The following is a 22,036-nucleotide window of genomic DNA, read 5'->3' as shown; positions in this document are numbered from 1 at the left end:
AAATTTAGCATAGGACGCAATCGTGCTATATTACTGAGGTGAAAAAAAGGATGTTTTAACTGTACTATGAACAAAAGAATCAAATAAAAGTCTAGCATCAAATATAACTCCAAGGTTCCTCTCTTCAAAACAGAGCCATCAATAGTCAAAGACAGTGTACCAGCTTTGGAAATTTGATGAAGGGAACCAATGAGCATGAGACACAAGAAATTATTACTCATCCACGTTTTTATCTCAGAAATACAGCCAGAGAGAATCCACCAGATTTTGATTGTATATCAGCAAATGACAAATGATGTGGTGACAGATAAATCTTAAAGAGTAAAGGGCCCAAGACTGAGCCCTGGGGAACACCAGTGAAAACAGAGCTAATCTCAAACCTGTAACCACTCATAGAAACGAACTGAGAACGGTCAGTAAAATAAGATTTAAACCACTTCAACGCTAGTTACTTTGTTTTCTCATTTATTGACTGACAGCTCTCCTGTCCCCATGTTGAGAGAAATGAGGAATAAGTGCAGAGGCGTTGTGTGTGCTGTCCGAACATGATGGTTATTGTAGTTTTAGAATAAATGTGAGCAGACTTTTACTCATCTCACTTGCAGTGCAAACTCTCAGACTATTACACAAACCTGCAATAATTAAATGTTAAAGAACACAAATACTCTTTGTGTATTAAATCTTATTATCCAATGTCTTTCCTGCTGACCTTTGATGACCCAAGTTAACCACACAAATAAACAAAAATTACTTTAGTTAAACATAACATTTGTAGTAACTAACACATTACTTTTAAAAGTAACTTTCCTCAACACTGATTTTGAAGTAAATACATGTATATTAAAACATGAACTGATGAACTGCGCACAGTAAGGCCAGAGATATTTATTAAGAACTGTGGTATACACAGCCAATGTTATCTTTTTTAGTGGCCTTCAGAATCAACAGCACTACTTCGCTATATTACTTGATCCTATTTGTACTGCTGAGTTTCCTGAGGACAATGACACATTGCATTTAGCCTAATCCTGAGTCTGTCAGAGCTGCAGGAACAGCACCTCGCCTCACTTCATTGTCATTGAGTGGCAGCAGATGGCAGTCTGCCAGGCGTCCTACTGGCACAGAGCCCCTCATCACCATGACACCTGCTGAAATCTCATCTCTGCACTCTTCCGCTAGCCTGCGTACCTCTTTTATTTTAGATGAGAGGAAGAGATGCATATCTCAGCAGGAGGTGGGGGGACAGGAAATAAGAAATCCGGAGGGAAGAGGGTCTTTCAGGAAAAATGACTGGCAGAGAGCTGAAGGGCTACATCTCTCAATCACCTCAGACACTAATTAAACAATTAGATCTTTATATTTCATCCGCTTCCACATGTTCTAGCTGGTTTTTAAGGCATCTCTAAGCAGTCGTTAGGGTCTCTGGGTCTCTTGCTTACTAGTAATCAAAAGAAACAAGATTTTCTTGTCCAAAATATGTCTAAAAATTAGCAATATGACTAAAACATCTCCACAATCGGCCTTTACTGAGAGATTGTTAGTATCGTGCTACAGTGCACATTCTATCAGTTCAATGGATGGTTTCAATTATTATTGTTTCTGATTACCATCTCTATCGTGGTTATGCTAATGTGACATTGATTTTCTGTATCATCACAACAGTTTTAAAGTCTTGCCAGTTTAAACTTTCAAACGATTTTACTCGAGCGCTGTTCCTCAACTAACAGGAAAGGTTCTTGGCAAGGTTCTCTCAAAGTTATGAATAAACATTATTCCAGTAATGCAAAGTAAACAGTTTTGAATGTGAAAATTGAATGCGCGTCAGTATGTCAGATCCACGCTTTAACTCTTAAAGTGACAGCAGCCTAATATACATGCAGAAAATCACTCACTGCTCTTGGCTGAAGAACCTTTGTAAGCTTTAATAAGAATCAATGCATATTTAATTCATACAGTGAAAACTATGAAGCGTTGAATTTTTTACATTTGATTATTCACTTTCCTACTTGAATGGCTAAATAGACCTTCAGTACCTGAAAAAAAAAAAGTGAAACGTTCCTTAAAAATGGTAGTTTTCAAAACCAACATGAATGCAAAGAATACATTTCTAAGAACTTGGCACATGAGTTTAAAACTTTCTTTTATTGTGGACACTAATACATCATTGACACAATAGAAAAACTTTCTTCAATAATCCCCATGATTTTAAAGTATAATTCGTCTGTTGTGCAAATGGCATGGGACAAAGTATGCATCATTTTAGGTTTGGGGTTTGTGTAATAATGCCGCCTTAGTACCACTAACAAGAGGAGTCTGAATAGGAGAAAAGGCCAGCCAGAACACTCTTAAATCTGTCCAAAACTCCTGCGGAGATCAGAGAGTGTGTGTGAGAGCACGGATCAATAGCTCATATCTGCAGAGAAGGTCGGGAGGTGCACAGGGCACCTCCATACATCCTTCTGTTTTTTATCAGGGACGGCATAGGGGAGAAAAAAAATGTAATCGCAGGCTGGATTTCTGTTTAAGCCGTTTGTAAAAAAAAAACAATGTAATAATAAATTCTGCTTTACTATTTTTTCATTCTTTTTTAATCCCAGGCTCAATTTGTCACGTTTAGTCATCATTCGAAAGCGCTGAGAGAAGGCCAATTTCTGGCCAATTTGCTGTTCCAGATGATCAGTAACAAAGCCGGTAAATCAATATTCACCTGTCTCTCCCAATTGCAGGTTCCAGCTCAACAAGAAGGGAAAAGTGTGGAGGGACTCGTTCCTGGTGGAGAGGGGGTGAGTCAGCACAAATGAAGTCTGAAAACAGCCTGAGAGCTCTGGGTTCTTGGTGTGAAAGGTCAACAAATGTTTATTCGGGTTTTTCTTCTCTGGTGACAGGAAACTGCTACATAAAATACTGAATGACGAGAAAGATATGGCCCAGGAGGAGAACTACCTGCCCAAATACCAGCGTGTTAAAGACCTGTGCCAGCGCGCAGAGTACCAGACGCCATGTGAACAGATCGGCCAGGTACAACAACATACACACAGGAGAATCTTTCTTTCCTTTTTATTTTTCCTGGCAATCTCGCACAATTAATATAAATATATATATATATATACACACCCATATATATATATATTTATATGCAGGATTACAACCCACTACCCCACAAAACCACGAGTCGAGTTCATGCTTAACGTTCATTTGTTGATACATGCGTTCATGGACCTACAGAATCATGTGACCGACAGGAGCAGATGTAGGAATGTTATCGAACGAAATATCGCAAGTAGCAGCTCAAAGCGCTAGTGAAATTGTTTCTGTAGATGATTTTTGCCTTTCAATTTTGTCTTGCAATCAATTTTGTCTTGGCCAAATGGGTGTCCTAAGCAGAATAGTATTGTTGTAAGAAAATAAATTGTAACTCTACAGCATAAAATACAAACTAAAATGATTTGTATTAAATAGAAACTAACAAATATTTTGCCAATTGAGTAATAAGTCGATTATTTTCACGATTAATCAAGTAATCGGATAATATTTTGATGGTAATAAAAATAGACTTAAGTGAACAATGACCAGTAAAATTACTTGAATACATCTAGAATAACAATGAGGCTTTAATAAATGGTTCAAAGAAAGTATCAAAAGCAAGTAGTTTTATGGTTTTATTGAACAACACATAATGTAATATACATAATATAAACAATCATCTTATGTACATTACGTATTATTACAAACATCGAGTATTATTACTCGACACGGGCTAATTGCAATCGAGGATTTTTCTTTTTAAAATTTAACATATAACATTTTTGAAATTGAGAAATCATGATAATCCTACCAATAGCTTTACTATGGCTCAAAATGCATGGTGCCCTACACAAACTGCGTACTCTGCATATGAGTGGCAGCTCTCTTTGAAAATGAGCAAAAACTCTATTGCTGACCTCAATATGTCACAAATACTCTTTAAAACACTAAAATCTCATGTTCAATCGTTTGTGCATAATCTGATAAATATTCATGAGCTATGGCTTCACCAGTTAATGGGCATCACCAAGCACGTCTGTGATTCACACAACTTCCCGCCGCCCAGAAAAAAATTATAATAATTTATTAATTATTATTACAAATATAGTAATTTTTTCATTATTAAAATACACACTTTTGCAGGGGGGGGGGTGCAGTGTTTCATAAAAAACTTTAAACCCATAATATTACCATGGCACCTGGTAATATTTGCATGCTTTTTGGCATATTTTGTCACTATAGACCCTCACACAATTACCAGTAGGTGTGTGTGTGTGTGTGTGTGTGAGCCGTCTGTTGAAACAGAAGTGTGAACAGAGAGATGTCTGGGCTGTCAGATCAGACACCTGAAATTTCATGCTCTCACTTTCAGTCTAACAAGACTGGCCCACTGTAGTCCTCCAGGGACCCGCAGCCCATTCCTGCATTATCTATCCTCTCCATCCAGTCCTCTTTTCTCCAGCTCTTTCTTTCTTTTTCATGTCAGTCAGGCATTATTTCTACATCTTCTTTTCAGTTTTGATCAAGACGTTTGTCTTTACGCACCTTCACAGTTTTTCAAAGCAAGACAAATTTGAGTTTCCAAAACAAGTAAAAGGGGAAATTGATAGTGTTGTTTACGTGCACATGCTTTCTGCATTGTTTTAGCTCCTGATTTACTTAGAATCAGGTAATTAAAGGTTAAAACTCATCTAATTTGCACGGCACAATTCCCAGCACAGATACAGTAGCACCTGGTACAGTTTGCTGGATTGGCCTTTATAAGTTCAAACCCACATTCTTTCATTTACCAGTCTTTTAAGTCAGCATGAAACAGAAGTTGCAATAGTCGTTTCTTCCCTATTGTTATTTATAATCAACTGAAATGTCAAAATGTAGGGCGGGGCTTGATTCTATCCATGGGAAGCTGATTGGATGTTGTGGTTTGCTATTGGTCGATCTCATGTGAGTGACAGGTGGTCGCCCCCGCCCTCACGCCAGGGACATCATTAAAGAAGAGACGAGATGAGCTGTAAGAGGGCATGCGAATTTAAAAAAGTAATAACGATCTGCACGGATAAATCATTTTTAATAAACACTGCTATATTCCATAACAAAAGAATTGTCACTTTTGGTTTCATGGGGACTTTAACCACAGGGCCATCTCTCTGATAGTGTGCGGCTCAGAGCGCGGCGTAACTTGGGTTCCTCTTTAACGAAGCTTTTAACGAGGTGGATATGAGATCATTTCAGCTGAGTAAGATTTCACACACTAGGCAAGGGGTTCATTTTCACCTTTTACTTCCAGTGTATAAGCACACACACACACACACACACTCGTCAAGGTGAAAAGTTAATCGGTTTTGATGGTGTCAAACAAGTTGTCTTTATGAGCAGACACTGTCAAATACAGTTCAATTACAGAGGAATGAGCTAAGATTATTTTATAAGAACATCGTTAATAGAGTCATATCAAGAGAGCTGGCTTGTTATATAAAAAATATGGTATGGTAATAGATAGCATTACTTTAATGTACCCTGGCATTTACACTACAATAAAAAAAAAAAACAAGTTTATCAAGGTATCGTTGCAACAAAAAAGGTATAGATGGTATTACCATGGTATCATGCCTAAACAGCAATGGGACTTTCTGTTATTGTACTGTTAGTGTATGGATCATCAGAGTAAGAATCCATGAAGATGTCTCTCTCTCTCTCTCTCTCTCTCTCTCTCTCTCTCTCTCTCTCTCTCTCTCTCTCTCTCTCTCTGCAGAAGTGGCAGTGTGTTGAAGACGCCACAGGGAAGCTGAGGTTGTCTAAATGCAAAGGCATGGCCAGTCTGTCTGCAGTGCGGAAGCCGTCTGTATCCAGCATCAAATCCCAGCTTTATCTTCAGAGCATGAGCGCTGATGTCAGCGTGAACTCTGAGCCTCAAGCCTGCAACTGTGAACCCAAAAGCTACAGCACCTTCTCCAAGAACAAACTCTTCTCCAAAAAGAGTGAGTACGGCGAGATATACTGCACAGCTACAGGCACACACAGCAACAAGTCCTCCACACACACACACACACACACACACACACACACACAAAAATCATTAGGGATGCATTCAGTCAATTATTCTTTGTGCCTCTGCTGCCCTCCAGTGGAGGTAAAACGTACACACAAAAGAAAAGACTTTAATGCAATATTAGGCCATATATAATTATGTAAAATGTATTATATATATGTTTTTTGTTTTTGTTTTTAAATTGTTCTTCTGATTGTTATTAGTATAATTATTATTATCATGATTACTCTACTTTGTTTACTAAATTTTCACTAAATTTAAGGAAATTTGCTCTTAACTTGCTACAAATACTAGTGACTGACATCTGTCAATCATCTCTTCATAGTTGTTCTAAATTTGTCAAATCTATCAGAAAGATTTATTTAGTATAGTAAACTTTCAATTACTGTTCAAAATATTAGTAGTAGTTGTTTAATTATAATAAATCATGTATTATTTTTATAAATATAATTATTGTGTTCAAATTATTTGAAAAATGTATTCATTGTTATTTCAAAAAATTATAATAATAATAATAATTAATAATGATTTATTTAATATTATTCTAATAATTTTATATATATATATATATATATATATATATATATATATATATATATATATATATATATATTAGGGCTGTCAGTTAAACGCGTTATTAACGGCGTTAACGCAAAACAATTTTAACGGCGTTAATTTTTTTATCGCGCGATTAACGGTCTTTATGGCCTAGCAAACTTTGTCGTTTTTTTTTTTCACATGCTTTTGCAACAGGACAGCATGCACGGCGCTGCGCTATGATGAAACCCATTCATTTCAATGGCTTGCGCCGCGCGAGGACGTTTTGAAAGCGCAAGCGGATCTAGCTAGATCGGAAACAAAACAACAGGCACGCCGCACACACTTGTTTGGGCTTGCGAGCCGGATGCGCGAGCGCGAATCTCTCTGCTCGCGCGCGGAATATAATGTGCCGAGCACGAATCTCTCTGCTCGAGTCGCGCGCTCTCAGAGACACGCTGCTCTTGTAAGAATTTTCTCTGGGCTCGCTCAGAGAATATGCCTGCACTTAAAAACGTGTTCAGTGCAATCGCGAATCTCTCCTCTTCCCCAGCTAACAATTTTAGGTTATAAGAACGTTTTCATAACGTTCCCATTAAGTTATAAAAACGTTATTTCTGAATGTTATAGGAACGTTCAAAACGTCCAGTTTTGAGTGGATGACGAGCGCGAGACGCCGAAATGGATGCCAATAAGATTCTGAATGGAAAGTTTACTTTTAAAAAGTTGCCAAATGGTTCCATTGACAAGACCAAAGTGATCTGTGTGTTTTGTCGTTGTGAACTGATCATCATCGCAGCACGTCCAGTCTGAAACACCACTTGATGATGGCCAGCACACACACACACACACACACAGCTGATGCGAATTCTCCGCCCCCTCGTCAATATCAGGACCTCGTCAGTATTTCTTTCACCCTTTTATTGATGGACAGTGTTACATTGTGTGAGAGATTATTTGCTCCAAGTGAGAATGTTTTAGTGTGAAATTGAACACAGTATATGTCAATGTTGTTTTCAATAAAAAAACATTTGCACAAAGCAAGCCGATCCACTTTTCCATGTTGATAAGAGCATTAAAATGAGAAAAAATAATGGGACAAAAAGAAATCAAGAGACATTTAGAATAGATAAAAATGTGTGATTAAATGCAGTTAATCGCGAGTTAACTATGACATTAATGCGATTAATCGCGATTAAATATTTTAATCGTTTGACAGCACTAATATATATATATATATATATATGTCTCTTCCGTTCACCAAGGCTGCATTAAATTGATCAAAAATACAGTAAGAACAATAATATAGTGACATTTTATTATAATTTAAAATAACGGTTTTCAGGAAATAACAAGAAAATGTACTTTTCTGGAATATTATATAATAATAATAATAATAATGTGAATAATGTTATTATCAGAATCACTTAATTTTTAATTTTGTGAAAAACACCATTACAATTTATAAAGTATTTTTCCTTTATTTTTTAATATATGTTAATAGATATAGATATCAGTGTGTGTGTGTGTGTGTGTGTGTGTGTGTATATATATATATATCAATGTTTACAATATATATATATATATATATATATATATATATTTATTTTGGCCCTGTTTTTGTCCTGGACAAGAGATAATGCGAAGCCCTGCGTTTGATTGACAGAACTGAAGTCAATGAAGAGCTACTCCAGGAACCGCTTTGCCCGTGCTGTTTCCATGGAGATGGGAGGAGACCTGTACGCAGTGGACCTGGATCATGAGCACAGACCCGCGGGCCCCAGGAACCTCAGCCTCCAGCAGAACACAGCGGATGAGGACGAGTTCAGCGGGATGGGACCCACTGCAGTCGGCCAGACCAGCAACAGCCTGACTGTGCCCTCCTCCATTAAAGTCACTCACAGGTGTGTGCTTCACGAGAGACACATGACCGAGACAAGAGGGACTGTAGTGTACTGAGAATATGTGTGTGTGTGTGTGTGTGTGTGTGTGTGTGTGTGTGTGTGTGTGTGTGTGTGTGTGTGTGTGTGTGTGTGTGTGTGTGTGTGTGTTTCAGATGTGCCATTTTGGCCAATGATACAGTGAAATGTGACGGTGGTCTGTACAAATCACTGCAAGCGTGGAAGGACCACAAGCTCCACATCGACCATGAAGTAAGACACACGCTGACACACTTCTGTCAACATGCTGCTCCAAAAGGGGACGTTTAGCAGAATGTTCACGTTGCTTTTTTCCATAGGATAAATATATGAACGATGACCAGCTGCAAGCTCAAAAAAATTACTTTTACATTTGAATGAAAAAAAAAAACGAAAAATCATCAATAAAACTTCATAAAAGTTACTCATGTATCACAATGATACTTACAACATTAATATATGTACACTGTCATCTCTTTCCCAGATCGAAACACTCCAGACCAAGATTAAAAACCTGCGTGAGGTCAGAGGTCACCTGAAAAAAGCACGACCTGAAGAGTGTGACTGCAACAAATACTAGTGAGAGTGACATCTGTCAATCATCTCTGCATCACTGATGGACCGTTTTTGTCAATATTTTTATGTCTACTGTTTACTTAGATAATTTTTTTAATAAGTATTAATTAAATTAAAATTAATTACAATGGAAACCTCCATTGTCGAAGCGGCTGCTCGGAGCTGTGGCCGTAAGGTCTCCGGTGCCTGTCGAGGCGGCAATCCCCGAACCCTGGGGTGGACACTGGAAGTAAAGGATGTCGTCAAGCTGAAGAAGGAGTCCTATCGGGCCTGGTTGGCTTGTGGGACTCCTGGGGCAGCTGACAGGAACCGGCAGGCCAAGCGGACTGCAGCCCGGGTGGTTGTGGAGGCAAAAACTCGGGCCTGGGAGGAGTTCGGTGAGGCCATGGAGAAGGACTATCGACTGGCCTCGAAGAGATTCTGGCAAACTGTCCGGCGCCTCAGGAGAGGGAAACAGTGCCCTACCAACGCTGTTTACAGTGGAGGTGGGCGGCTGTTGACCTCAACTGGGGATGTCGTCGGACGGTGGAAGGAATACTTCGAGGATCTCCTCAATCCCGCCGTCACGTCTTCTATTGAGGAAGCAGAGGCTGAGGGCTCAGAGGTGGACTCGTCCATCACCCTAGCTGAAGTCACCGAGGTAGTCAAGAAACTCCTCGGTGGCAAGGCACCGGGGGTGGATGAGATCCGCCCTGAGTACCTCAAGTCTCTGGATGTTGTGGGGCTGTCTTGGCTGACACGCCTCTGCAGCATCGCGTGGCGGTCGGGGACAGTGCCTCTGGGATGGCAGACCGGGGTGGTGGTCCCCCTTTTTAAGAAGGGGGACCGGAGGGTGTGTTCCAACTACAGGGGGATCACACTTCTCAGCCTCCCTGGGAAAGTCTATGCCAGGGTACTGGAGAGGAGAATACGGCCGATAGTGGAACCTCGGATTCAGGAGGAACAGTGCGGTTTTCGTCCAGGCAGTGGAACACTGGACCAGCTCTATACCCTCTACAGGGTGCTGGAGGGTTCATGGGAGTTTGCCCAACCAGTCCACATGTGCTTTGTGGATTTGGAGAAGGCATTCGACTGTGTCCCCCGAGGCGGCCTGTGGAGGGTGCTCCGAGAGTATGGGGTCCCGGGTCCTTTGCTAAGGGCTGTCCGGTCCCTGTATGACCGGAGCAGGAGCTTGGTTCGCATTGCCGGTAGTAAGTCAGACTTCTTCCCGGTGCATGTTGGACTCCGGCAGGGCTGCCCTTTGTCGCCGGTTCTGTTCATAATTTTTATGGACAGAATTTCTAGGCGCAGCCAGGGGCCGGAGGGTGTCAGGTTTGGGGACCATGCGATTTTGTCTCTGCTTTTTGCGGATGATGTTGTCGTGTTGGCCCCTTCACACCAGGACCTTCAGCATGCACTGGGACGGTTTGCAGCCGAGTGTGAAGCGGCTGGGATGAGAATCAGCACCTCCAAATCTGAGGCCATGGTCCTCAGTCGGAAAAGGGTGGCTTGCCCACTTCAGGTTGGTGGAGAGATCCTTCCTCAAGTCGAGGAGTTTAAGTATCTTGGGGTCTTGTTCACGAGTGAGGGAAGGATGGAACGGGAGATTGACAGACGGATCGGTGCAGCTTCTGCAGTAATGCGGTCGATGTACCGGTCTGTTGTGGTGAAGAAAGAGCTGAGCCGTAAGGCAAAGCTCTCGATTTACCGGTCAATCTACGTTCCTACTCTCACCTATGGTCATGAGCTTTGGGTCATGACCGAAAGGACAAGATCCCGGATACAGGCGGCCGAAATGAGCTTTCTCCGCAGGGTGGCTGGGCGATCCCTTAGAGATAGGGTGAGAAGCTGGGTCACTCGGGAGGAGCTCAGAGTAGAGCCGCTGCTTCTCCACATCGAGAGGGCTCAGCTGAGGTGGCTCGGGCATCTGTTTCGGATGCCTCCTGAACGCCTTCCCGGGGAGGTGTTCCGGGCACGTCCCACTGGGAGGAGACCCCGGGGAAGACCTAGGACACGCTGGAGAGACTATGTCTCCCGGCTGGCCTGGGAACGCCTCGGTGTCCCCCCGGAAGAGCTGGAGGAAGTGTCTAGGGAGAGGGAAGTCTGGGCATCTCTGCTTAGACTGCTGCCCCCGCGACCCGGCCCCGGATAAGCGGAAGAAGATGGATGGATGGATAAATGATATACAAATTTATTTAATTATTATTAATGATTAAATCATTTATTATGAATAATTTTACATTTTGTTTATATGTTTTTTACATACATGTATACAATAAATAAAATACATAATTAAATAAATATAAATAACTAATTTTAATATTTTAACGTTAATAATTAAAATATAGTTGATACGTAATAAAATATGTTTGATACAATTGTATTAAAATATGCTTAATAAATTGTTATTATATTTTTCTTCTCTTTAAGTTACAAATCAAAGTACAAGAGTAAACTGAGGAAATACAAAGCAGGAGGCGTCCATCCGTTCAGGTGGGTTCCTGTGTCTACTGTATGTAGAGTGTGTGTGAATGCATATGAGTTGATTATGGTTTTGATTGTTCTCTCGTCCTCAGTAGGAAAGGAAAGGACAAGGATAAGAAGGCCTGGTTATTACTGGAGCAGAAGCGCAGGAAGAAGCTGAGGAAGTTACTGAAGCGTCTGCGCAACAATGACACCTGCAGCATGCCTGGCCTTACCTGCTTCACACACGACAACCAGCACTGGCAGACCGCTCCCTTCTGGACACGTAAGACACACACACACACACACGACAACCAGCACTGGCAGACCGCTCCCTTCTGGACACGTAAGACACACACACACACACACGACAACCAGCACTGGCAGACCGCTCCCTTCTGGACACGTAAGACACACACACACACACACACGACAACCAGCACTGGCAGACCGCTTCCTTCTGGACACGTAAGACACACACACACACACACACGACAACCAGCACTGGCAGACCGCTCCCTTCTGGACACGTAAGACACACACACACACACACGACAACCAGCACTGGCAGACCGCTCCCTTCTGGACACGTAAGACACACACACACACACACGACAACCAGCACTGGCAGACCGCTCCCTTCTGGACACGTAAGACACACACACACACACACACGACAACCAGCACTGGCAGACCGCTTCCTTCTGGACACGTAAGACACACACACACACACAACAACCAGCACTGGCAGACCGCTCCCTTCTGGACACGTAAGACACACACACACACACACACGACAACCAGCACTGGCAGACCGCTCCCTTCTGGACACGTAAGACACACACACACACACGACAACCAGCACTGACAGACCGCTCCCTTCTGGACACGTAAGACACACACACACACACGACAACCAGCACGGTAACACTTTATTTTAAGGTGCTTGTAATAAGCAGTAATTAACAGTTAATAAGACACTTATAAGACCTTATAAGAAGCATATAAGATGAATATAAGCATTAACTACTTCATATAAGGGTTAATTAAAGGTCCAGGCCCTGAAGAGATCAGGGAAACTACTCCCTCTTGGGAAGGTCAATTTTTAAGTGACTGGGAGTTTGTGTTACCATTTATGTTTGTTCGGCTGTTCTAAAAGTGCAATGTATTGATACTTGAGAAATGTATTATTTAATTTAATTTATTTATTATCATTAGTTAATGCTTATATGCATCTTATATGCTTCTTATAAGGTCTTATAAGTGTCTTATTAACTGTTAATTACTGCTTATTACAAGCACCTTAAAATAAAGTGTTACCGACTTTGTTTATGGTTTTTATGTTTTTTTTACGAGGAATTTATTCGATAAATATGTTTCCATTTCAGTTTATGCACATGTTTTCTTATCGGATAAAAAAATTATCCTCCTCAATTGAATTTGTGCACATCTTGGCATTTCCATCCAGCGTTTTTTATCTAAAATCCCAAAATGCTCATAAAATAGGTGGATGGACAGTTAATGTCTGTAAGTTATGTCTGGATCAATATGCCCCTCTCTTTTGTGTCTTTTTGTTTTCAGTGGGGCCGTTTTGTGCGTGCACTAGTGCCAATAACAACACCTACTGGTGCATGAGGACCATTAATGAGACACACAACTTCCTGTTCTGTGAATTTGCCACTGGATTTCTGGAGTACTTTGATATCAACACAGATCCGTATCAGGTCAGTGGTCATATATAAAGACAACATGAAATCACCATGGACCGCGTTTATTCTTACTATTACTCAGTCAAACTATTACATGTAATTATGTATAATTTATTTTACACAATTCATCAGTGCATTATACTATATATATTTACAGTATATACGTATATACACTCACCTAAAGGATTATTAGGAACACCTGTTCAATTTCTCATTAATGCAATTATCTAATCAACCAATCACATGGCAGTTGCTTCAATGCATTTAGGGGTGTGGTCCTGGTCAAGACAATCTCCTGAACTCCAAACTGAATGTCAGAATGGGAAAGAAAGGTGATGTAAGCAATTTTGAGCGTGGCATGGTTGTTGGTGCCAGACGGGCCGGTCTAAGTATTTCACAATCTGCTCAGTTACTGGGATTTTCACGCACAACCATTTCTAGGGTTTACAAAGAATGGTGTGAAAAGGGAAAAACATCCCGTATGCGGCAGTCCTGTGGGCGAAAATGCCTTGTTGATGCTAGAGGTCAGAGGAGAATGGGCCGACTGATTCAAGCTGATAGAAGAGCAACTTTGACTGAAATAACCACTCGTTACAACCGAGGTATGCAGCAAAGCATTTGTGAAGCCACAACACGCACAACCTTGAGGCGGATGGGCTACAACAGCAGAAGACCCCACCAGGTACCACTCATCTCCACTACAAATAGGAAAAAGAGGCTACAATTTGCAAGAGCTCACCAAAATTGGACAGTTGAAGACTGGAAAAATGTTGCCTGGTCTGATGAGTCTCGATTTCTGTTGAGACATTCAGATGGTAGAGTCAGAATTTGGCGTAAACAGAATGAGAACATGGATCCATCATGCCTTTGCTACCACTGTGCAGGCTGGTGGTGGTGGTGTAATGGTGTGGGGGATGTTTTCTTGGCACACTTTAGGCCCCTTAGTGCCAATTGGGCATCGTTTAAATGCAACGGCCTACCTGAGCATTGTTTCTGACCATGTCCATCCCTTTATGGCCACCATGTACCCATCCTCTGATGGCTAGTTCCAGCAGGATAATGCACCATGTCACAAAGCTCGAATCATTTCAAATTGGTTTCTTGAACATGACAATGAGTTCACTGTACTAAAATGGCCCCCACAGTCACCAGATCTCAACCCAATTGAGCATCTTTGGGATGTGGTGGAACGGGAGCTTCGTGCCCTGGATGTCCATCCCACAAATCTCCATCAACTGCAAGATGCTATCCTATCAATATGGGCCAACATTTCTAAAGAATGCTCTCAGCACCTTGTTGAATCAATGCCACGTAGAATTAAGGCGGTTCTGGAAGCGAAAGGGGGTCAAACACAGTATTAGTATGGTGTTCCTAATAATCCTTTAGGTGAGTGTATATATATATATACTGTATATATATATATATATATATACTGTATATTAGGGGTGTAACGATACACGTATTCGTATTGAACCGTTCGGTACGAGGCTTTCGGTTTGGTTTTCGGTACGCATTTTTAAACCGAACGGTTCGTTGGACCATTTTTCCTACCGACCAAAATTTCGTTATTTCAAATGTAGGCGCGTCACGCGTGGCAAGTGCACTCATATTGTAAGAGACGCTGGCGTGACCACAACATTGCCCAACATCAAATGGCAAATGTAATGTAAGCGGAATGAAACTGAGCCCCTCGTTATTGTGTGGTTGACGGACCGTTTATCAGTTTGGACCAATGCAGCGCGAGCCGATCTTAATCATCAGCACTGTTACTACACAGCCAAATCCAGTAAAGAAAACATTTGGATTCGCCTCTGAAGTAATAACATCGCTGAGAGATATAGTGAGAAACATTCACATTTCTCCGTTATTAACGGAGAATAGCGCTGACGTGGAAAACAGGAAGAAACATTGTGCCATGAATGAACTATCCAGTGTCCACAGATCTGCAACATTCACCATGGACATGCACACTACTAACTGTAACCATGGACGTTTGGCAGGAATAGTAGGCTGTAATGGTTTCAGGTAACATCACGTCGGTTTTATTTTGACATTATGAATACAATTGGTGCCCTCAAATGTTAATCTGAACTAAAATAAACCTTTGTTTATAACTACAATATTACATTTCATTTTGTCCAAGGAGCTGTTTTGTTTGTCAAGTATAGCTCCATCATTGCTTTAAGTTAAAAAATATCATACTTTATGATGTTAGTTTTAATAAAAATACAATTAAAAAAATTAAATCAAGGAAATTTCTCTGGCATTTCTTTCTTTTTGCTGTATCGGAAACGTACCAAACCGTACCGAACCGAACCGTGAATTTTGTGAACCATTACACCCCTACTGTATATATATATATATAAAGCTACATAACCTAATTTCAGTGTGACGAAAATGACACCAAATCTTGAAATTGTTATGGAAGTTCAGTTTTGAGGTAATATAATTTTATATTGTGAAAATATTTAGTCAAAAATGTTATCAGAAAGGAATAAACATTATGAATTGCTGTGATGGTGCATCTCTCTCTGCATGTGTGTGTAGTTGGTGAATGCGGTGAACACACTGGACCGGTATGTTCTCAATCAACTGCATGTGCAGCTCATGGAGCTCAGAGGCTGTAAGGGACACAAGCAGTGTAACCCTCGCACACGCAGCCTCGACATGGGTGAGTCACACACACTCGTATAACACACACACACTTATACTTATGCAAAGACAGGTGCTAGGCATCCGGCCCGGAGGTTGCGACACACTGACTGATACGTGTGACTGATACACACACACACACACACACACAAGGCAACGGGTGACATGGAATATCGCATCTTCATCTTCATCATCCTCACCTGATCCCTGGCCCTGCCTTGCTTCCTGTTTTCTCCTTGTTTTTATATGCAAACAGAAACTCTTAGCATCACCTCCTGAGCTGCTGTCCTGAAGGGTGATCATGATGTGCCACAGCATGCTGTCTGAGGGTGTTACCATGTCTTTAGTAGTCCCTGCTCTCAAAACTTGAAATTCATTTTCAGCAGAAGTGATCATTCCACTGATAAAACCAGATTTATTTTATTTACCAAATGAACTCAAGGACAGCTCATGTCATGTTAAAACTCGCCAGTGCTTGCGATCGGATTAAATATGTCGAAAGGTCACATTAAAATACAAGAGTAGAGTAAAAATAGAGTGATTTATATTGGCATAGAACTTCTTTTCAGGTTGGAAAGGAAATAATTCATTTTTTGATTATTTTTAAATACATTTCGTTCCAAAGTTTGGGTTCGCTAAGATTTTTTTTAACACTTTTCTATTTTAAAATATTTTACAATGTAATTTATTCCTTTAATGCGAATGCTGAATTTCTTATTAAAAACAAAAAACTTATTGACCCCAAATGTTTGCGTTATGCAACCTGTCCACGTTTGCATCTGCATAATTTGGTACGCTGACAGATACATTTGTAGATTTTTTTTGAACACTTGACCTTTGACATCAGCATTGCCTTTTCTTCCTTTTAAAGAGATAGTTCACCCAAAAAATTGAAAATTATGTCATTAATGACTCATGTCGTCCCAAGCCCGTAAGACCTCCGTTCATCTTCGGAACACAGTTTAAGATATTTTAGATTTAGTCCGAGAGGTTTCTGTCCTCCATTGAAAATGTATGTACGGTATACTGTCCTTGTCCAGAAAGGAAATAAAGACATCATCAAAGTAGTCCATGTGACACCAGTGGGATAGTTAGAATGTTATGAAGCATTGGAAATACATTTTAGTCCAAAAATAACAAAAACAACTGTATTCAGCATTGTATTGTCTTCCGGTTCTGTTGTGGGCCGTGAGATTTCACGTAGTGAAACTGCGCAAAGCTTCTGTGTTGCACGTCACACGTAGGCTCACTATTGGCCGACGCTGGTCATGTGTGTGATGCGTGTGACGTACAACCTAGAAGCTTTGCGCAGTATCGTCTATTCCTGCTGTCCTGTTTCTTTTAACAGACCGGTCTGAGAACCGCTGTTTTACAGAACAGATAAAGTCAGTTGAGTATTTTATTATGTGTAAAAATCATTTGAAAGGGATCGGAACAGCTCAAAATGAACAATAACACTCCGCATCTGCATATTGAGCCTGCAGATGCATTATTTTCCAAAAGATTACTTTTATCCGGTTCGTTTCTTCAAGCTCAATTCGCCTGACCCTTGAGACTTCATTCATAACAACGAAAGATCTTATTTTGGCAATGCGACCTTCCACATGACCCTTGGACAGAAGCCCAGTAATGCTTTCCTGAGGATCTTAAACATGATGGGGTTGTACATCACATTGTTTTTACACTCTCTAACTAATGATATTGTCTCTTCTTCAGGGGGTAAAGAGAGAAGCAGCTATGATGAATACAGGTATCACTGCCAAATGAATTTAACCCCATTTTAGACTAGAAGCCTTTACTGTGAGATTATTTTGGATGAAGATACTAATCCACTTCTGCAGTTCTGTTGTAGACAGCTTGAAGCTTAAACGTGAATGTTGAAGTAGTCTGATGCACAATCACACACACACACCTAAAGGCATCGTAGGAATTCACTCCTCAATGTGAAAGCAAGGAGAAGACCTCTGTCACAAAGGAAGATGGAGAAACTTGAACTGATTTGATGTCAGTTTGCTGTTAAAAGCTCCACTGTAGAAAACAATCTTAACTTATTCTTCAGTTTGTAGAAACAAAACCGATTGTGTACAGTAATGCACTTGCAATGGAAGTCTAGGAGTTTAAAACAAAAATGGGCAGCTTGTATTTTTAAAAGATATGATTCTTCTCTACAAAAATGTGTGGGATTGAGCTGGAAAGCTGTCTAAAATGTCCTTTACTGGAATAAAAGCTAATATATAATACTATATAAAAGCTAAGTTTACTTCCTTGACATGTCAGATGTCTTCTCCTTTAGATTCTGTACTCTCTTTCTCTCTCTGTCTTTGTCTCTCTTGTTTTGTCTCCCTCTCTCTAGCCCTATACTGTGCCTTGCATGTATTCAGCCTTGGGTTTTGTTGTGTGTGTGTGTGTGTGAAAGCCTCTGAGTTCTCTGATTGGCTCTGTCTCTGTCACATGCTTGAGTTTGGGGGCGGGGTAACAGTTTGTCTTATCGTTGCTTGTCGCATTAGGCAGTTTCAGCGCCGGAAATGGCCTAAAGTGAGGAAGCCTGTCTCCAAATCGCTGTGAGTTTGGACAATAATTCTGCTTCTCGTCCGTAGGATACAATGCCACCAAGCCACTACTTTGAATCACCGTTCTCTCGCTCTCTCTCTTTAATTTCCTTTCTCTTGAATGCATTACGTTCTGCCTGGCCTGCATGATGGCTTGATTTAGTTTGTAGAGGCATGGAAACTGTTCAAAAGCACGAGGGAAGATTCCCTCCACATGCCCCCATCATCTTCACCTCATCTCACTCAATGCCTGAAACATTTACGTTCTTCCTGCCTTCACCATCCTTTTCAGGGTTTTTCGTTGTTTTGTTTTTTTCCTTTTCATTTAACATGAAATCCCAAGCATCCATCTCCATTTTGATGCATCCACTTGTAATCAGTGCCTTAAATCGTTTTGCCGCTGGACGCAAATGTTTAATAGTTGTGGCTGTGCTTGTGTGTGTGTGATGTTCCCCCACAGAGGACAGATTTGGGAAGGATGGGAAGGATAACTCATGGAACGAGGACGTCCCGGAAGACACCGACCTGTTTCCCGGCGAGTCTAACTGGTCCGAACTTGAACCTTTGTACAGACTTGATGAGCACGCCTACGATCTCAAACTCAACTTCACCCTCAGCCTCGAGGACTGGGCTCATTTCAGCCGCTCCGTGGAGCACATGTTCACGCTCCTCAGCAACGACAACCAGCCGTACTCTCCTCCCCGTCCCGAGGACAAACACACCGGGAGAGGCCACGCCCTGGTGTCCTCCAGCCAATCCGCTTCAGCCATCTACCTGACCACTCTGGCCACCCCCGCGCTTTTACTGAAGGAAGCTGGTGCTGAGGTTTTGAGGGATGCTTTTGGGCTGAACCAACAGGAACGTCCCTCTTCTTCTTCGTCTTCATCACGCCCCATGGACAAGGCGGGCTTGGACGCTCCTCTCGGAGAACTGAAAGGGGACGGCCTGAGAGAAGGGAGGGATGTCGATGAGGAGGAAGAGGAGGAGTTTGTTCAGAGACGGACAGGAAAGTTAAGCTCCACCCACTGCGACTGCAATGACATTTTGCAGGAAACGGTTTGACTCTCATGTAATGTTCCTCGCTCACACCGTCCCTCGTCAGAAAGACATCGCAAAATACTTCTAAATTTGAAGGAAGTGAAGAAAGAGGAGGGTTTATGCCAGCATACAGTCCTTCAGTTCATTTTTCTTCTCTCATATGTTCACTCGCTCAGAAGCGCGGCGACATTTCCACCTACAGACGGACCGTTTTCCCAACTTCTCCATAAGATAGGCTCGGCTTTGAACAGGTCTTTTAACTTAGAAAGATTCTTCACTGTTTTTATTCATTTACCTTTTCTTGAAGGGATTAGGGAAGGTTGGGGGTTAAAACTCAAAGCAGTAAAACTTGGGAATGGGAATGAGATGTTGTGTGCGTTCATACTTGATTCAGTTTGAAACCGGTTTTGCACCACAATCTTTGATGGCTGCTTCTCTCTTGCTTGGAGTCTCCAGAAGGTGTCTCACTTCGTGGGACATTGTCTTATACAGCCTTACAACTTCACTGAACATCACCTCAGATAGGTCAACAGCGAATGTGTGTGAGTGTGTGTGTGTGTGAACACGCTGTACCTAAGTCAAAAGTGAATACGAGTGTGATAAATTGAAGCTTTCTGATTTCATTTGTGGCTCCCAGTGTATGTTATAGCATTATTTTGTTTATGCTTAAAATTGGTTTGACAAGTTGAAATTTCTTACACAGTTTCTTTGCTGCTTATTGAGCATTATGAGTTGAACAAACTAACCACAAAAATAAATAAAAAATAATAATAAGAAAAAAGATAAATGATTCATTTGATGTATCGGTCATTATTTGTGTTTGACAAAAATAGTTTTTCCCCCATGCACAGTGAGAAAGAAATGTTGCCACGCCATATTTGTAACAGCTTGTTCTTAAACTTTTTGCTATACACAGTGCTACTAATATCTGAGCAAATATATGAAATGGATGTATGTATTTTAATGTGTGTTTGCAATGTAAATGGTTAAAGGATATTTTTACTACACATTTGAAGCGAAACTGACCGCCAGACATAAACAGACATCCCTCCAGCTCCAGGTTTTATTATTTATGCAGCATTTTTTTTAACAGGTCTTTAATACACATTCATTTTTTTTATGGTGATGTATCTGAGATTTTTTAAATTATTAATCCACCTTCCCGATGTGTTTCTTTCCTGTTTTGAGATCAGTTTGGCTCTTAGATTATTGTGATTGAGATTACAATGTTCAAGAGGGTAATCTGATCCCTGATCAGTGCACTTGCTCTTGGATACTTCATCAGTACAGGTCATTGTGTTCACATATTTCATATCAATGTACAACATCCACCCCTCACCTCTCGTGGCTGTACTTAAAGCTGTTTTGTCTGAGATTGTGTATGGTTGTTTCGAAAACCACCATAATTATTGTAAAGATGTACTGTGTAGATACTGGAGGATAGGAGACAACTTGGAGAGGAGGAGACATTTTCCTTTGGCACTTTCAAAGGGAGGGCTGTTTTTGAGATGGGAATTTAAAAGAGATGAGATGGTTTTAACAAAGTCTTGTACAGTTCTATAGATTTATCATACCTATATTTTTGTTTTGGTTTACCAGTGAACATTTGATAGTGCTCATTACTTTGTGAATAAAGTGTTGAATGCCCAAATTGCTTTCTATTGTTGTTGTTTTTTTCATAACCCAACATGTGGTATGATATCAAACAAAGGGATTGATAAATATATTTAAGTCAGTTAAATATATTTTAACATTATTATAGTAGAATACATAACTGCACAAGTTTATTATTATTATTATCATTATTATAAATCTTTGTCTGTAGGTTATGCCAGTAGTTACCAATATTTTGTGTATTATGAGTGAATCATTTTAAAGACATTGATTCATTCATAAACTCTACTCTAATCTATTTTCATTGATTTGCAAATACAGACAAAATAGCTGTCAATATTGTGTCTAAAGTGTAAGTATTGAACTTCTTAATGTCACCATAAAATTTAATTTATGGTGACAATTCTTATTTTTTAATGGAATATATAAATAATTATTGGGAGGGAGGGAGGGTGGGAAGATGGTACAACTGTTTTTTGGTTTGTAGCTGATTTGTCACAATGTCTCTCTGTGTTGGTACCATTGAATATAATAAAAGATGAGTAAAAAAAGAATATATAAATAATTATTAAAAATTATTTATCCGTGCTTATTACTATGAATAATATTTTTAATATAATTAATTAATTAATTTGCCCTTTCATCAAAATAACTTGATGATGACGTGTTTACTGGCACGAGGGCGGGGCAACCAACCTGTCACTCCCATGAGATCCAGCAATAGCAAACCACAAACATCCAATCAATTCCCCATGGACAAAATCAAGTATACCAGATAGGTATTCAGCAGTGGCAGTCTCAGGCTTTTTCATTTACAACAAAAGATTATTGCCTGAACAAAATATAACATTGTAGTATAACGATTAAGTTTACAGTGGCATCTTAAATTGATTAAAAACATTTTTTTTTAAACACATCTTTGTTTTT

At 40.5% G+C, this 22,036-nt stretch overlaps 1 protein-coding gene across 8 annotated transcripts in view; it reads left to right on the top strand.

Annotated features, from left to right (window-relative positions):
* The window catches only part of sulf2b (sulfatase 2b), a 44,588-nt gene extending 24,920 nt beyond the window's left edge, over positions 1-19,668 (top strand). For 3 of the 8 annotated variants that reach the window (XM_056235340.1, XM_056235339.1, XM_056235338.1), the window contains 11 exons: positions 2,727-2,783; positions 2,886-3,018; positions 5,777-6,002; positions 8,277-8,514; positions 8,667-8,763; positions 9,014-9,108; positions 11,515-11,577; positions 11,661-11,833; positions 13,129-13,271; positions 15,804-15,927; positions 18,918-19,668. In XM_056235340.1, coding sequence (XP_056091315.1) covers positions 2,727-2,783; positions 2,886-3,018; positions 5,777-6,002; positions 8,277-8,514; positions 8,667-8,763; positions 9,014-9,108; positions 11,515-11,577; positions 11,661-11,833; positions 13,129-13,271; positions 15,804-15,927; positions 18,918-19,519 — 1,951 coding nt within the window. In that variant the 3' untranslated portion in view covers positions 19,520-19,668. Of the gene's footprint in view, positions 1-2,726; positions 2,784-2,885; positions 3,019-5,776; positions 6,003-8,276; positions 8,515-8,666; positions 8,764-9,013; positions 9,109-11,514; positions 11,578-11,660; positions 11,834-13,128; positions 13,272-15,803; positions 15,928-17,624; positions 17,659-18,415; positions 18,470-18,917 lie in introns of all 8 variants that reach the window. The other 5 variants (XM_056235343.1, XM_056235342.1, XM_056235345.1 and 2 more) reach the window with 5 other exon arrangements.
* Positions 19,669-22,036: the final 2,368 nt, after the last annotated feature.

Source organism: Rhinichthys klamathensis, unplaced genomic scaffold, assembly GCF_029890125.1.
Source record: "Rhinichthys klamathensis goyatoka isolate OS25496 unplaced genomic scaffold, OSU_Roscu_1.1 h1tg000419l_1, whole genome shotgun sequence".
Classification (NCBI taxonomy): Eukaryota; Metazoa; Chordata; class Actinopteri; order Cypriniformes; family Leuciscidae; genus Rhinichthys; species Rhinichthys klamathensis.
This window is presented reverse-complemented; position numbering and strand designations above follow the sequence as displayed.